This window comes from Fukomys damarensis, unplaced genomic scaffold (genome assembly GCF_012274545.1).
Source record: "Fukomys damarensis isolate Sample0158 unplaced genomic scaffold, DMR_v1.0_HiC HiC_scaffold_26, whole genome shotgun sequence".
Taxonomy (NCBI): Eukaryota; Metazoa; Chordata; class Mammalia; order Rodentia; family Bathyergidae; genus Fukomys; species Fukomys damarensis.
The window spans coordinates 7571789-7589510 of record NW_022900938.1 but is presented as its reverse complement, the minus strand read 5'-3'; the positions used below and the strand labels follow the sequence as shown (position 1 = coordinate 7589510).

General features: G+C 46.4%; 1 protein-coding gene across 6 annotated transcripts in view; it reads left to right on the top strand.

Annotated features, from left to right (window-relative positions):
• The window catches only part of Myo1b (myosin IB), a 136306-nt gene that overhangs the window by 14782 nt on the left and 103802 nt on the right, over nt 1-17722 (top strand). For all 6 annotated transcript variants that reach the window (XM_010636876.3, XM_010636874.3, XM_010636878.3 and 3 more), the window contains exon 3: nt 15845-15960. In XM_010636876.3, the coding sequence (XP_010635178.1) occupies nt 15845-15960 (116 nt within the window). The remainder of the gene's footprint in view (nt 1-15844; nt 15961-17722) is intronic.

The window sequence follows — 17722 nt, the reverse complement described above, 5'->3', positions numbered from 1 at the left end:
TTCTCTTCTCCATGTCCAGTTGTCTTAGTTCATGTAGGCTTCTATGGCAGAATATCATACATTAGGTAGCTTGGAAACAGCAGAAATTTACTTCTCACAGTTCTGTGGGAATTTCAAAATGAAGGGGCTGGTGAATCCAGTGTCTGCTCCATAAATGCCGTCTTATCGTGTGCTGTGGTGGAGGGGGACTGCTCTGTGCACCCGTTTTTATCAGAGCCCCTCCTGAAGGCTCCACTTGCTGTTCCACTGAGTTGGTGATTGGCTCTCAACACCCTGATTTTCCAGGCACACAGGCTCTCAGACCAAGGCGCCAAGCGCGTTTCGAGAAGAACTTTGGGTAATGAACGTGCTCACTGCGTAGTAGCTGTCGTATGGGAATTAAACTTTTCCTTCCTTCCCGACAAGGGGCGAGTGTTGGAGGTGAGGGAGGTTGATAATAGCAGGAGACGTGTGAGTGCTTTTTTCGGAATAGTAATTTGCTAACTGCATAGTAGACTGAGGTGTAGTTACAGTTGAGAGGTTACTTAAAATGCCGATCCAAATGGAAGAGGAGAAGCTGCAGAGCTGCAAATGGAAGAGGTACTGTTTGGTTTGGCACCAAGGCCTGGTGTCACCTTCTCTCCCTGGGTAGAGGTTCTGATTTCAGGTGGGGAAGCCTGATGCTTGTGCAGCTCTAATTGAAAGTGTGGTCTGATATCAAATAAAAGGCAGCCTTTAAATCTGGGGCTCCGAGATGGAGATAGGAGGAATTGATTATATCATAACGTCGATCAGTTTTCTTTTTGGCTCTAAGAGGCACAATTCACTTTTAGAGGAATTGAAAATAGCATGGGGAGTGGAACATTAGGTGCGTTTCAGTACCTGATTTGTTGTGGCCACTGAAAATAAAACAATCCCCCTTTTAACAAAATGCCAAGTGGTAACACTCATGAGTCTTCAGCAGACAAACTGTCTGGGTTTCAGCCCTCCATAATTTTATTTTCTAAACTATTTTTGGAATGCCCTTTGTGGTTATAAAACAAAAGCAGAAAATTAACTTTAGCTTCCAGGTATTGATAGTGATGAATGTTTTCCACGGTCCTGGGGCACAGCTCTATGCACAAGATGCGTGCCTTCATTTAGTTAACTTTATTTATTTTTGGTACCGGGGATCGAACTCGGGTCCTTGTGCTTGCAAGGCAGGCAGTGGCACCACTGAGCTAAATAATCCCTGGCCATATTTTGTTAACTTTAAACAGACGTTGTGTTGGGGGAAGCATTCTCTATTTTTAGCTTTTTGTTTTTTTAAAGCATATTGTAGTGTGATGTCTGTAGACTGACTGTATTTTCTTAAATGAGAGGATTTCTGACTGTATGGAGAGAAAGGCATGTTAGCTTTGGGCCCTGTGGTAGGGTAGGAGAAGATGTGGGGACAGGGAGAATGCTCTTGAGACCTCTGTATTGTAGGACTAAGCATACGTTCCTTGGTAATTATTAAAACACTGCATGATAAATTTGATTACCATGCTCTCCAGCCCCAAACGTCACGTGTCTCACCCTTAGGAAACCTATTTCTGGCTCTTTTTCTTTATAACATTCTCGCTTTGCTTTTGTTGGTGAGCTGCTGCCCAGTTGTGGAGCCTAATACCCAAAGCCACGCTCATAAGACAAGCAACGTTTCACTGGCTTGTACTTTGCTTCTTTTTTTAAGGTTCTTTCTCAGAAAATGTAGATACAGTTAGGAAAATAATCTTTTAAAGTCTCACAGCTTTGTTTTCTACTTTGAGTGCCCCTCTGGGATGATTCAGGCCAGTCTGTGAACTGCGATACTTCACTGAGACTTTTTTTTTTAGTGGAGCCTAACCCAAAGCCACGCTCATAAGACAAGCAACGTTTCACTGGCTCGTACTTTGCTTCTCTTTTTAAGGTTCTTTCTCAGAAAATGTAGATACAGTTAGGAAAATAATCTTTTAAAGTCTCACAGCTTTGTTTTTTCCTTTGAGTGCCCCTCTGGGATGATTCAGGCCAGTCTGTGAACTGCGATACTTCACTGAGACTTTTTTTTTTTTGTATACCGGGGATTGAACTCGGGTCCTTGCGCTTGCAAGGCAGGCCACCAAACCGCTGAGCTAAATCCCCAGCCTTCACTGAGACTTTTAAAGCCTGCCTGCGGCCACAGGTTCAGCAGCCCCGGCCTCCGGAGAGCTGACCGTGGGTCTTGGAACTCTCATGCTCCTTGGTGCCATCTGCCTGCCTTTCCCCTCCCTCTCCCCCACGTCAAGAAATGAGAGCCTGTCCTTGTGTCATGGTCCCCTCCTGGGGGTGGGATTTGCCACTCGACTGCGGTCACAGCCCTGCGTGTTCTGTGGATGTACAGCCGGCTGACTTGGGCGGGGGGCTCCCAGTGATCCTGCCGCACTGAACCTGAAACTCAAGGTGGGAAGAGACTTTTAAAATCAGGTCAGGACATCAGGTTGTGTTAGGCGGTGTGGATTGCAAGTGGCAAACACCCAGCCCAACCTGATTTCAACAACAAGATTTATTTGCTTGATATCTGCTAGGCCAGATGTGGTTCTGCTTTCAGAATTGGTTTGACCCTGTGGCTCTCCGGTGCCCTCCAGAACTTGGTGCATTGGTTACTGCCTGTCTGCGTTGGCCTCCATGGCTGCTGGTGCATTCTGGGCTTTGCTTCCCCACACCCTGCTCACAGGCACGCAGTCTGGGAGCACAGGGGACTCATTCCCAGCCAGAGTCCTGAGGTTGGCTCCTGGAGGCTGTGGGCTTGTGTGCCCACCTCCATCCAGTGGGCCAACTTCTAAAATAGATGGGCTGTGTGGGCAGGAGTGGGGAGCCAGCTGAATAGATCTGTCCTCACAGCAGGAAGAGGGAAAGGGCACTGTGTGCTGAGGAGGCCACCTGCTGTGAACCCCACATGGGTTTGGTGGTGCAGTGCAGCTTCATTGATGCTGGTACCATGCTAAAGGATGTACCTGGTGGGAGCTGGGCATGGTGGTGCACGCCTATGATCCTAGCATTCGGGAGGCTGAGGCAGGAGGATCACTGTGTGTTCGAGACCAGCCTGGGATACATAGTGACTTCCAGGTCAGTCTCAACTACATAGTGAGACCCTGTCTCAAAAACAAAAGAACAAACAAAAAAAAGGATGTACCTGGTGGGAAGCAAAGATCACAGGGCTTCCCGGAGTTTTCTGCTGGTGAACTTCTAACAGCAGAAGGAATAGTAGGTTGGGCAACAGAGTTGAAGTCTGTTAGCATGTTGTAGGAAAGTTTTGCTGACATTTTTGCTTCCAAAAGCAACTCAGAGTCCTCTTCTGTAATGCAGTGCATATGGCTTATTTTAGTGTGATGCAGTCTGTGCAGCCCTCCTTTGAGTGAGTGCATGCTCTGGAATTCCTGTTCTCTGCTTACAGGGTCACATGGTGGTTTGAGTAGCACTGAGTTGGGTTGGTCCCTGTCTGTTTGGGGCCTTGCAAAGTCCCTAAAAATGGGTCAGTCGCAGATGTCTGCACAGGAAGAGCTCTGGGCCCATGTGGCTGGAGAGGGTGGAGAGCCAGGTGGGGGGCACCGGGGCCAGAGACTTTGTTTGCTTTTCTTTGGTCTCTTGGTGGAGCGTGGGTTCAAGCTGGGAGCAGCTACAGGATGCACCGCAGCCTGGCAGGCTCTGGAGGGTCACTAGCCGGGAAATGCTGCTGTGACGTTCCCGAGGGTGCCGTTCTGAATGCTTTCTGTCCTTTGTCAGGCCTTCTACTGGCCACTCTCAGGCCGGATGGCAGAGGTGGTGGGACTTCGTGTGGACGTCTATTGTCATGTGGCTGGGTGCAGACCCAGCCAGACACGTTCTGTTTTAGGATGACTGGTCAGGACTGCGGTTCTGCTCAGGAATAGGAAATCTGCAATTTAGGAAGGACAAGGCCCAGGACAGATTTGGAAATGAAAGAACCAAGGTGTCTGTTCCCTTACAAGAAGTATTTTTGGTGCCCACTGTGCTAAATTTAGTTTGTTTTCTGTCTGAATTGTTAGGTTGAGGATCATCCCAATGCAGAGGTCTGAATTAGTCCACTTTTAGGATTTTGTGTTAAACTAATTGTATATGTAAAAGTGGCTGCTTTGAAAGTCTCGTAAAAGTTGTCTTAATTTTTAGAAATAAGCAAATTAGGATCCTCATAAGAATGGAATCACTCATACTGTTTATTTGGTTTAAATACTGCAAAGCTAATGAAAGTAATACTGGTTAACATTTTTAATAACATTTATTTGAAATTTCAAAAACACTTCATTTATACATATGATCATCCCTTATATTCTTGGGAATATTTATTTTTGGCATAAACAAGTTACATTTTCCTTTCCTGAACCTTCGCATCTTAGGATAATGTATACCTCTTGTTGCTGTGTGCACGGATCAGGAGTTTGGACATGGCTTGGCTGGCCAGGTCTCTCTTCTCAGGGTCTCACCCACTGCAAGGTAGGTATCGCCTCTGAGATTCCAGCCAGGTCCACGCTTAGGGGGAGTTGTTGGTGGATCAGAGGTGGAGTTCCAAGTCTAAGTGTGTGCTAGTCTGACTATCCAGCTGTTGTCTACGTTTTTTTTTGTTTGTTTTCATTTAAAAATTTCCTTTAAAAAGTCTTGCTTTTTTAAAGAAAAGCAAAATTCACACCTTTGAACAAAAATTTCAAACAGTACAAGCATACGTGGCATAACAATGTGGTTTTCTTTTATTAGTGCTCCAGGCCCCTTCCCAGGAGTTCTGGCGGTCCGGAGAGGGTGTGTGGTTTTTCAAAGTATGCTCAGCAGTCGTTCTTGCCATGTCCAACTCTCCCAGGCCAAGCAGGGAGGGGAGAGGGTGACAGAGGCCCTCGGGGTCCACCCGGGCCTGTCTTGCGGGAGCCCTCTCCCCTCTGCAGCACCTGCTGTCTCCGTTCCTTGGAAAGGTGGCCACGAAGGCAAACCTGGAAACTCGATATCCTGTGCTTCCCAGAGTGCAGCTGGTGTTGGGAATGGAGACACAGCTACAGAAGGCCAGATAAAGCTGGTGCAAAACAGTGAGTTAGGAGGCCCAAGGTAGACATTGTGTCTAACTTCTGAGCATGGTCTATCTCCTGGGCACTTGCAGAGTAAGAGTCATTTTGGGTCATAGTTTATCATTTGCGCCCCTCACAAGCCTTCCTAAAACCTTTGGTGATCAGAGAATTACTGCTTCTTTGGATTGTCTAAGTCGATACACATTTTTCTTTTTGTTATTTACTGACTTGAGTAATTTCACTGTGAAAGCTCTGTACAGTACTGGGAACATTTTTATGTTTATCATATATTAATTTAAATAATCTGGATAAGCCACGCATGGAATTCAGCTGGAAGGGAATTACGGTCTGGCAGGAATCTCCTTTCTTGGGAGCAGTGTGGTGGTGCTGAGGGGCGATGCTCTCTTGTCTGTAGACCCGGTGGAAGTCCCTAAGCTGCTGGGAGACTGCTCTGATTGGCAACAGGTAACGGTGAGCATTGCTTCTGTGTTTACTGGTACCAGGTGCTGTTTAAGTACTGTACACGTTTTGGTTCATTTAATCCTTTGTGGTTTGGGTTTTAAATTATCTTCATTTTATACACGCTAGAAATGTGGCTCAGAAAGGCTATGTATGTAACTTGTCCAGGGTCTCACCATTGCCAGGAGATGGAGCTGGGATTTACACCCCAGGAGTCTGGCTCCGTAGTTCCTGTTTTTTCAATCAGTTTTCAATTTTTTTTCGGTTCAGCCCTTCTCACTTTACAGTTTTCCATGAGCATTAAATGCTACCACTAATATGAAAGCCTTTTTAGTATGTAAAATGTCAAATAACATGTAGGGTTTGGAACAAGGCAGTCTCACGATGACTTGGACAAATAATGGAAGTGATAATTGATGTTCCTGCCGTGCCTTAAATTAGCACTCAGCTGGGCGTGGTGGTGCGCGCCTGTAATCCCAGCCCTTGGGAGACTGAGACAGGAGGATCACTGTTAGTTTGAGGCCAGCCTGGGCTACATAGTGAGTTCAAGGCCAACCTGAACTACACAGTGAGACATAGTCTCAAAAAAAAAAAAAAAACCCAAAAAAAACACTCGACAGTACGGAAAAGTAACTAGTAAGATTTGGTTCTAAAGTCACATGTGGTCCTGATGCGTGCAAGTAACAGGAAGGTGGCAGCAAGGGGCTGCTTGCCCTCTGGATAATGCGAGATGGTCTTGGAGAAGTGTTTGCATGATGCTGTTATATTTGGGTGATTGACAGCTGCTCTTGGCTCTCACCTTGAGGAGCATAAGGTAGAGGAGAAAGAAGAAGCCATTCAGTTCTACTTTGGAAGGGGCGGAGGTGAGCTAGAACCTGGGCATCATGGGAAAGGCATGGGCTTTTGGCAGACACTTAAGTCTGAGTCTTGGCCACTCACAACCACTGTAACGATTGCAAATACTTGCAGTGATTCTGTCCACAAAGTAGGTATTGTGATGCCTGTTGAATTGAGTGGGGGTCTTAGCCTAGTGTCTGACACATAGGATCGGGGGGGATACAATATGGCTTTTCTTCAAGGTTTCAGACCTTGAGGTTTTCTTTAGCTAGATTTGCTTGGACCATCTTCTGTTGTTCTAGCAGAATACCTGGGACTGTGTATTTTAGGAAGAGAGTAGAGCGATTTATTTGACTCAGTCTGGCCAGTCTCAACAGCTCAGTCCTGGCCTCCTGGCAAGGGTGTCCTGGCTGCGTCCTAACAGGGCAGAGTAGCAGGAAGGGCGTGGCCATGTGCAGGTGAGATCCTTTGCTAAGAGAGGGTGCCAGTGGGACTGTGAGAGCAACCCTCTCTCCAGGGAACTAACCCGACTCCTGTGAGAACCCAAAAGTCTCATCAGCTCACTCAGCCATACTTGGCACCACACTTTCAGCCCCGGAGCTGCTGGGGACCCATTCAGGCCATCTCCAAACCATGCAAGAGTCTTCTTCCCTGCCTTCCCTGCCTTCCCTGCCCTTTTCTTTTCCCCCACTCTCCTTTTCTCTTTGACATTTTCCCTACAGATTTCATTTTTGTTGTGTGACCACTTTGAGTCAAGCACATCGTGTTGTTTTCGAGGCTTGTGGCAAGCAGTATACCTTTGAGTCAGGATCACTGTGCACCCTGGCAAGGAGCTTTGCTAGGTCTGGAGAATGGTGTGAATTTGGAAAATACTTTGTCTGTTGCAGAGTTTATTTCTGAGATGATATGACGGTATTATATTATCCTGCTCTAAAATAAAGGTTGCCAGGGGTGATATTTTTAGCCAGTATTTCAGTGTGGCATGGAGCTCATATATAGTTCTTTAATTTATAGTCTGAAATGACTGGCAGCCCAGGAATGAAAGATGATAATTCGATGGCAGTGCAGGCGTGTCTCAGACTGGACCAGAACGGCTGCGCCCAAAGACGTCTCCTGCAGCCGTGGTTTACACAACTTCTGGGTGTCTCTGTGGGCCAGAGAAGTCAGGCACAGGCTGGGTTCAAAGATGAGCAGAGCTTTGTGCAAACTGAGAAGATAGAGTCTCAGCAGAGGCAGGATGCTGGTGGGCTCTGGGCTGTGTAGGTGTCTTGGACGTCTGCTGGCCACGGAGGACGTGAGGAAGCAGCATGTGGAAGCAGGGCCAGGCGACAGGACGCTCTGACGTCAGCACTGGGCTCATGACCCCTCTCGTGGGTTCCCCTTTGGTAGCTCGGTGATGGTTTCCCAGGTGTTTCCGTGTGTGCATGTGAATTTCGAGAGCTTGAAGAGTCGAAGTCCTCGTAGCACTACAGCTTTGCAGTTTGAGCTGTAACTCTGCCTTTACCCTGAGGTGGGCTGTGGATAAGTCCCTTCAACCCTGAGCCCTAAGCACTTTGCCTGAGAAGATGGGGTGCAAGTAGTATCAGATGCTGTCCAGCCAGTGCAGCGTAAATGTGCTTCTGAGGCTGGGGCGTCCAGGGTATACATGTGATTCCATTTTTAAAGCTATATGTACTAATTGATGCCTGAGTCTGTCATTCATCTTACATCTGTAATTTTCATCTAGGCTGTTTTATACAGTTTTGAACTCTGTAAAACACAAGCAGTGCATTTGGTAGACCACCGTGTGTCTTACCACAAAATGGGAAGACAAAGCCCCTTTTCAGGGGAATTTGCTAAGTCTTACAGATGACAAATTAGAAACACCAAGGCGCACGATGTTTTAACGTCTTGTGACCAAACTCAAGACCCAGGACGAGGGTACGGTCTTTACCATGATAAGAATAACTTCTTGTCATCTTGGAAGATTCCCCCCAGCTCGTCTCTAGTCCTGTTCCCAGGGTCCCAGAAAGTTTAATGACTTTCCTTCAGACGAAGCTCGTGTGCACACCTCGGAGTTAACTCCTCAGGCCCTGTGCACGGTAGCTGTTGTGTAAGAGTCTTTAAGACGGGCACTACAGCACCCATGGATTCAGTGAGGGCAGGAACACATTCCATCACGGTGGCTGGGTCCCAGTTTGGCAGTTCCGCAGGGGCCAGTAAATTCGCGTGGAGCCCAGCGTGTGCTCACGACGGGCCGTATTGATGGGATGCTCGCCTGTGTCTGCTGTTGTGTTATGCACTTCGGCACACGATCTCATGTAATCCTCAAAGTTAGCTGAAGGAGGAATTAAGTATTTTTCCTATGTGTGAGAGGGCAGTGCGGTGTGGAGAAGTTATACAGTGTGCCCAGCTTCACACAGAAGTGAAAAGTTACCAGGTCATTTGGAGCCACAGTTTATAGTTTTCCGTGTAGATTTGATGTAGGACTGATAGGATCTAGATTAAGGGTTTAAGTACATATAAGTGAGGGTGATCTGGATTCCAGCTCGGTTATTTCATCATCTGACTCCCAGGCTTCACACTGACTTTGACCTTCAAACAGCTCTCAGATGAAAGCTCAACCTCTCTGCAGCTCCTTCTGTCTGTGTGTCTCCCTCTCTCCCTCCTCTCCCGCTGCTTCCCTTTCCCCGTGGCTTGGGAAGGCCTTTGTGTCTCTGACCATGCTTTGCTCTAATTTTCCACAGCTGTCCGAATTTCCTTCCTCCTCCAGACTGAGCGTGTTCCGTGCTGCGTATCTGCTGCGCTGTTTATCCGTTCACCTTTCCCTGAACCCCCGGGGTCACCCGCCCCGGTTGGCTGTTGAGAATCGTGCTTCTGTGCACGGGCTTATACAGAGAAGAGTCCCTGGCACTCATACCTTAACCAACATTGAAGGAGACACAGGAGGGGTTTAACTATGACCTAAAGCCTGAACTCCCGTGTGCCGTCTCGGGGGGTGTTGTTTTGTCAGAGTTAGGTCCACCAAGACTTTGGACCCACCAAGTCCTCTGCCTTCCCCAGAGTTTCCTGGGCCTCTGCAGTTCTTCCGGAAGCAGAGCACTTGTTCAGGCGGTGAACTTGAAGCCTGTCTCACGGCTTCAGTGTCAGGGTAGCGCATAGCTCTTAAGCTTTGTTTCACTGTCAGGAGGCTCAGTCCCTCATCTATACCGTGAACTTCTCAAGTGCACGGTTCCACGGGAGAGGTGGTTTCTTCTGTTCCCCACTGTGCCTGACGTGAGGTTTTATATGAAACTGGCCTTTAGTAAGTGTGTTGCTTGCTTGTTAAACTCAGTGTGTGATTGTTCAGGTCGATTGTTTAGCTCTGTGGTGGATTATTTTTGCTTGAGTCCTGGCCCATCCTGGATTTGAATTGTTAATTGCTTCAGAGGGGCACTGGGACTTGGAAGACACCCACACCTTCTTCACTGTTTGTTGAGGTCACTTTAGATTAAATAATTAGAACTTAATGAGATAGTTAACCAAATATTGGCTGCTATGTTGCCACTTTCCTGATTTATTTCTCTGACCTTAAGGGTTGCTGATGATTAAATCTTTACTGTTGAGATGAAAACTTTTCCCCGTAGTGAGAAGGTGCCTTTCTTCCTTCTTTTGCTCATCCCAGGAGGCACTCAGGTGGCAGCATTCCTCAGTTGGCCCCGTGGCAGGCTTTGCCCAGCAGAGTAGCACTTCCTGCGCAAAGGCTAAAGGCACCAGCATCCTGGAAGGAGGCGTTCACTTTTTCCATAGCTTCCCAGGCCTGTTCTCAGCAGACAGCCTGGATTGTGTGCTGTAAGGGAAAGAGGACTGATTCTTGGCTCCTTGTCCTAATTCGCAAGGTGGGCAGGTCCCCCATAGTGTGCCATCGTTAGGGTCCTGAAGTTAGAGAATTCCTCACTGTCTCATGCTGAGTCAGTAAACAGGTGCTTAACTGGATATTGATTGCGAGCACTTCAATCGGTTTGGGGATGAGTTTTTGAGAAACTCTGGAGATAGTAAAACAAATGAACTCATTCTGAAGAAAATAAGGAACTGCAGTAGGTAGACACATGGGATGCCTCGGTGGAGCCCCAGCAAAACAGAAGCCTCAAAAATCTCTTTTGGAAGAATTTGATCTTTGGAAAAAAAAAAAAATCAAGAAGGCGGGGGATTTAGCCCTGTGGTTCTGCCACCTGCCTCATAAGCGCAAGGTCCCAAGTTCGATCCCTGGTACCTGCCCAAAACAAAAATCAAGATAGCCATCTGGTAAAAATAGGTCTTTGTAGGATTTCATGATGTGTATTTTATAATTTTATTTTTGATTTCACATGAGGAATTGAAATGCCAACTTTCAGGCTGCAGGGCTTCCAAAGATCTTAATATTAGCTGGGAAGAACTACAGTATAAGTGATGCGATGCTGTTTTGATTTTGTTGTGTGTGTTTACAGTGCTAATGTTTATCCTGGACTGTGGAGGAATATTCTACGTGGCTGAGGCTTGCATGATGTTAAAGCTGTGCTTCACCATTCAGCTTTGTATTTAAACATCTTCCCCAAATGAATCAGATGTATCCTTGTTAGCAGAAACAGTCTGCTTTTTCACATTTTGGCCATTGATTATTATGTAGTTGTCTTAGTCACCTCTGTGTCCCTGAGACATAATACCTGACACCCACAGCTTAGGGAGGAAGAGGTTCATTTGGGCTCGTGTTCCAGTCCGCAGTGGGCTGGCTCCAAGGCAGGACAGTATGGCAGGGCCCTGGTGGAAGAGAGCTGCTCATGGCAGGGTGGACAGGAAGCAGGGAGGGAAGGGAGGATCTAGCCAGGGAAAGGAACCCTCCCAGGCCACGCCACTGTTAGCTCGCCTCCTAACAGTGAACCAGCTAGAAGCCCCATCCCTGGATCACCTTCCCAAAGCCCCATCTGGTAAATGTGTGAGGAGCACTTATAGACATAAACCACAACAGTTGTGTTCTGACTCAGTGCCGTCTAACAAAGCGCTCAGAGCTAGCAGAGGCAGTGAGCAAGCTTTTGGATCTTGCTGTAAATGTTTTTGTAGTTTTAGAATTACCTTGATCCCTTCTTTACTTGACACCCCCTTCCCATGTATATCAGGGACTGTGGTTTTCTCTCTGTGAGAGTTCTCAGCCTGCTTTATCAGCAGTGTAAAACTTTTACATGCATGTGATACCTTAGTTTTTGAAGAATCTTTCATTGCTTTCACTGAGGTTTCAGAGGATAAGGGAAGTGCTCTTAGAGCACTGTTCTGTTTTCTAAATTGCAAGTTTTATTCCATTAATGGCTCATGCAAACTGTGTAGTGGGTTATGACCACTAGTTTTTTTGTTTGTTTGTTTGTTTGTTTGTTTTATTCTTTAATGAAGCCAGGCATGGTGGCACACACCTGTAATTCCAGCACTCAGGAGGCTAAGGCAAGAGGATTGCCATGAGTTTTAGGCCAGCTTGGGCTACATAGTCAGTTCAAGGCCAGCATGAACTACACAGTGAAACTCTGTCAAAAAAGCAAACCAAAACACAATGAATAGAATTGAACAAAAAATATCAATGCATGACATGTAGTAAGGGTATTTGGGGTTCTGTATGAAGTTTTTATTTTATATAGATGTGTATATGGGCCTGTATAAATAGTATGCATACATATGGATTGTGATGAAAATTTATTTCTTACAAGGAGTCACCAGGCATTGGAAATAACACAGCTGTAGAGTGGGCCCTTTTATCTCCCCCAATTTCCATCTCTTGCTGCTCTTTTCTGCGGTGTGCTAATAGCCTGTATGTCAAGTTCAGTAGAAATGTGGCTAAAATGAAAGCAACTGAAGCTAGAAAGATAAGGTATTTGGGGTTCTGTATGAAGTTTTTATTTTATATAGATGTATATATGGGCCTGTATAAATAGTATGCATACATATGGATTGTGATGAAAATTTATTTCTTACAAGGAGTCACCAGGCATTGGAAATAACACAGCTGTAGAGTGGCCCCTTTTATCTCCCCCAATTTCCACCTCTTGCTGCTCTTTTCTGCGGTGTGCTGATAGCCTGTATGTCAAGTTCAGTAGAAATGTGGCTAAAATGAAAGCAACTGAAGCTAGAAAGATTTTTCTTCTCTTTTCAAAATGTTTTCAGAGTTAACTACCCAGGGATGTTTATAGGGGAAGGCAGGACAGAAGATGGATTCACAGGGGCGCAGCACAGTGGCTGCATTTGGGAGGGAAGCTGGTCCTGGGAGCCCTGAAGGCGGGGATTCCTAAGTCCCCTGAGGTCTCCTCACAAAATCCCCCGTACTGATCCCCAGCCTGAGGATGGAGTTCTGGAAGAACTGTCAAGACTGCTTGGCCTTTGGTTACAGATTGGGCTCTGCTTTGTGATGTGGGGAGGGAAGGCTGCAGATTGAGTAATACCCTCCAGGAAAGGTGTCGGTTTTCAAGGTGGTCCCCATAGGGACTCTCAAGTACTCTGTGGTGGCTCACAAGGTGATTTGGAGCTCTAGAGATGCTGTACTTGAAATGGGAAGATGGAGATCAGTTTGGATTGGGAATGCTTGTACTTTTGTGATTTAAGGCATCCCTGAGAAGTGGAAGACAAACCTGGTAATTGAATGTGCCTTGTACAGAAAGGTTGAGCCACCCCCCGTTCTTCTCCTTCCAGTGCTAGAGGCTGGTCTACAGGCTGTGATGGGCCAGGGCATGGCAGGCTGGCTCCTTTATGGTAAACGTTGCTCTTATCTATTGTAGCACATGATGCAATAAGAAAACACCAACTTTAAATAGTGCACAGCTGCTGGTTAGAACGGTGTTGTTATTTCTAAGTCTAGATGTCCGCTGGTGTAAAAAGAAACTGTGTGGTCACATCACTGTGGTCCCTGGGAAGGGTCAGTCTGGTGCTGCAGTTACCTGAGTGTACAGTCAGTAGCTGTCTAAAACTGGAGTGGAATTTTAGCCCCACCCCTCCCACCAGCTGCTATCAGGAATGTGTTTCTGTGTCCTAGAGGAAGGAGGACTGTGGCTGTGAATATTTGAATTATTCTACTGCTACATGCGGATGTTTAAGTCTTTGGCTAATGCACATAGAACCTTTAAGGAAGAAACCTCTGAACAGGAAGGGCAGCTTCCGGTAGAGGACAAACCATTAGGCGGTCAGGGTACTCATCTGGAGAGTAATGGAGAACTGGCCAAGTTCCTCTAGTGCTTACCTGTTTTGATTGATGGGGCTGGTCCCACGGGGCTCCTTCTGTAGTCTGTTGAGCCATGCAGGTGTATCAGTTACTGGTGCTCATAACAAGCCACTTCCAAAAATTCACGGTGTAGAACAATAACCCTGAACTAGACTCATAGTTCTCCAGTGTTGCAGTTTAGGCTGAGTTCGCCTTTGTGTATTTTCTGCTGGTCTCGCCTTGAATCACACTGGTGGCTGTAGGCATCTGGGGACCTCCCTGGGGCTGGATGGGTTTGTATGGCCCCACTCGTGTGCCTGGCAGCTGTCAGTCTGTGGCTGAGCTCCTGACTTCTCCGCAGGTTGGTGTGAGCGCGTTCGCATTGTGGCTTCTGACTGGGGCAGCAGATCTGAATACACGAATGAGCTTGAGCCTCTGCTGGGGTCTCCGCTGGTGATGTCTCTGGGGTCAGATCAAGTCCCATGGACCAGTCCAGATTCAAGAGATGGAGGAATACCACCGTCTGCTTCCCGACAGGAGTGGCACAGTCTTGTTAAAGAGGGCATGTGTGCGCGAACAGGAATGAGAGGAATTTTTATGGCCAGTTTTTCAATTAGGCGACCACGAAGGGATACTTTAGAGATGGCACAGAGGCTTAACAAAACCCTGGGCCCTGGACATCGTGCGTTTTGTGTTGCAGTTCAGCACAAGGATAACTGTGTGAGGTGATGGCTCGCACCTTCTTTCTTAGCGCTGCAGAATTGGTCATCACACTGACAAATATTTATTGGACATCAGCAGGCCAAGTCCCGTTCTAGGTGGTGGGGTGGCTCTGGGAGGAACGAAAAGGCACAAGTACCAAGAAGAAGGTCACACCTTGTTCATGTGGCTTTTGATTTTGAATTTGAGGCAGCAAGGTTTGTTCTTTATGCAGGAATGCTGCAGAGGCAGATTTTTATCAAGAATTTAGCCATTGTGAAGTCTGGCTTTAAAAAGCAATTTAGTAACTGGTTTCTCTGCAGACAGCAAATCCATATATTTTAGTAAGTGTCACATTTAAGAAGTTAACTGAAAAAGAATCCGAGTACAGATTTTTTTTAAAAAACTAAAGCAGGCATTTCTTTTACTCAGTGGATACTGAAGTAATAAGCAGTGATTTTCCTGTTAATGTGACGGATTCTGACGCACCAGCGAGAATTTCTCAGACTTTTACTCAGTGCCAGGTGTCTCCAGGCCACCTGCCCAGTTGTGCTGGGACTGTTGGGAAGGTTCTTGAGGAAGTCAGATCTAAGTAGGAGCCATCATAAAAGTTGGATTCATTCTTCGTCAGGAGAGGTTGAGCCCTGACAGTAGAATTTCAGAAATAAGTGTGGAATGGAGAGTTTTCCAACAGCTGCCTTGTCCACTTTTGTGCAGGTTGTATTCCTAGAGGAAGAAAGCCTGTGGAAGATTAGCCTGTTTCCTTTTCCAAGTTAGGGGAGCCTTTAATTAAAATTGTCATACCCGATGGAAGAATAACAAGCAGAGCATTTGCGATGTTTCCTCATTGTCCATTGTGGTTAATTTTCTTTTCGTGAATCTCAGGAGTCACAGCCCTGGAGAAACTTGTTGCTCCAAAAGTGCTGTCTTTTGTTGGGTGACATTGGACAGGTAGGGAAGTGGGAGTTGGCCCCTCCCTTCCTCATCCCTCACTTGTTTTGTTCTTTACGAGCCTTTTCCTTTGAAAAATGTTATTACACACAGAGTATGTTGGCAGCTTATTTCCCCTTTCTATCTTTATGACGTTGAAGCAAAGGAAAAGCGGAGCCGCCAAAGGAAAAGCCACTTCAGTTCAGTGACTTCCTCGCGGCACTGTGCTAGGCGTTGGGCAGAATTAGCTGAAGCACGGCCACTTGCGCTGCTAGGCATTTAGGGTTGGAACAGGAAGGAAGGTAAAAAGGGTTCAGGTTTGCAGTGTAGGAGTGTTAGCCGGTGTCATAATGAAGCCCCGATCCGTCAAGGGACATTTAAATTTTACATTACATTTAAAATCGATTTTAAATGTACTGTCCATCAGAAAGTGCACTGAAGTTGTCCCATCCTGGCACATTAGGTGCAGGATGAAGTTGTGCGGAGACCCCCGCGATAACTGTGGCAGTCCTGCTGCACTGGCGTGTGGCCTCAGCCTGCCGCGGAGACCCATGAGCTATCATCTCTGGGTGGTGCTGTGACCCCGTGGGTTAGCTCTGGGTGGGGGGTGGAAAGGCTGACTTCCACGGTGAGGCAGGGAGCTAGTGCTGGTTTTAAAAGATTAAAGCTCCGGGATGCTAAACTTTCCACGCTGTGTTGTTACAAGTACGTTTTATTCTTTCTTTTACAGACATACATTGGAAGTGTGGTTATATCAGTTAACCCCTATCGGTCTCTACCAATTTATTCTCCAGAGAAAGTGGAAGATTACAGGAACAGAAACTTTTATGAACTGAGCCCTCACATGTAAGTACGGTATTAAAGCACTAAGTTTCTCTGCAGTTCCAGAGACGCGTAGTTGACAGATGTGGGCAGCTGCTTACTTCGAGTCTTAGGAAAATGGTTGTCTCTTTTTTCAGCAGCTAAAGTAACGTAGAAGTTAATAGTTTTGCTTTACTTATTTTTTTTAAGGCAGAATACTTCCATAAGTAAAATATTTTGTTAGAAAAAGAAAATCCTGTGTCAGTAGCAGCTGCTGCTAATTAGTTTTGCAAATAAAATAGGAATGTGCATTGTTTGTTATTATTAAGAGGTCATGCAGCATTTTCAGAGTCTTTTGGGGCCAAGAAAGATTCCAAGTGTTGGGTTATGTGATGGTGTTTAAGAACCCAAAACTACCCTTGGATTTCTAATCTTTGAGGACACTGTTCCCCAGGTAAGTACAACAGGCCACTGAGTTCCTTTTCCTGAAGTTAGTCATCTGTTCGCTGTTTTTCAAGAAGGTCCCTTTGTTGGTGCAAGCAGTTCCTTCCCAAAGCCGGTGTGATTCCTTTGTCTGCTATGCTGACTTGTGTGATTCTGTCAGTTTACACCACAGGAATTTTGTTTCTGGGCTGAATGACCAAAAGATAACCTGGGGGAGGTGTTCTTAGGTTTGGTGAGTCAGTGGCAGAATTGGATTTCTGGATCCTAGAACTTTAGATCTGCCAAATAAAAATGGAAAAAAAAACAAACACTTAATAAAGTGAGGAGACTCTCCATACATTATCATAGACATGATACTGTCAACTTTATTTCTCAAGTTGTGCTACGTTTACTGCTACGAGAAGAGTCTGTTCACTGTTTACATTCTTCTGACTGGTGTTGAAAGAGAACGAGGCCGAGTTGGGCCAAGCGGTGTAATGAGAGGCTCAGACTCCCCCCTTGTTCCTCAGGCAGAAGCATTTCCTGCTTCCTCCTTCCCCCTTCCCCTCCTCCTCCCTCTCCTCCTCCTCCTTCGTCCTCCTCCCTGTCCTCCTCTTCCATGGGCATTTGAACGTTTTACCAGAACCCAAGTTCTTAATACTGTCAGTTTTCAACTGACCCAGGGTGACTTGCAGAGGGCGCTGGCAGGCACAGCCTGTTTTGTTTTTTTTTTTTTTTAATGTTATGAATTGTGGATTTAAAACAATTTGGGAACTAGGGCCAGACGCTAGGCTGGGACTCCTGTCGCATGCTCTGTATGGCTGTGCTGTTCATTATCGCTGTTGTCACACCGGGAAGAGGTGATACATTGCAAACGCCTTTCGTTGTGAGGAAATGTATCTAAACATATGTACACGAACATGTCGGCGTGAAATGTCCAGACAGTGTCTTGAGTGTGGGAAGAAGCTGCTGGTCATTAGGGCATCAGGCGTGGCATTGAACAATGTAAGCGGCCAACCTGTGGTTAAGATATTTTCAGTCTTTCTAGTGAAAGTGGTAGTTTTCCTGAAGGGGTGATTTTGGCCATGGAGAAATGTGGCAGTGCCTGGAGACAGTTTCGGTTGTCGTGGCTGGGGCAGGAAGGTGCAGCTGGTGTATGGAGGATGCTCATAACCCCAGATGTGCTGCACTGCACCCAGCAGCCCCCAGTGAGGCAGAGTTGTGTGGCCACGGTGTCATGAGACCAAGGTTGAGAAACCCTGAGGAGAAACAGCCTGCAGGAAGCCTTCATCCTACCGTAGCAGAAAGAATTTTTCTCTGATTAAAGATTGGCTCTGTTACTTTTGGATTAAAAAAAAAAAAACTTCATGATTAAGGCATATAT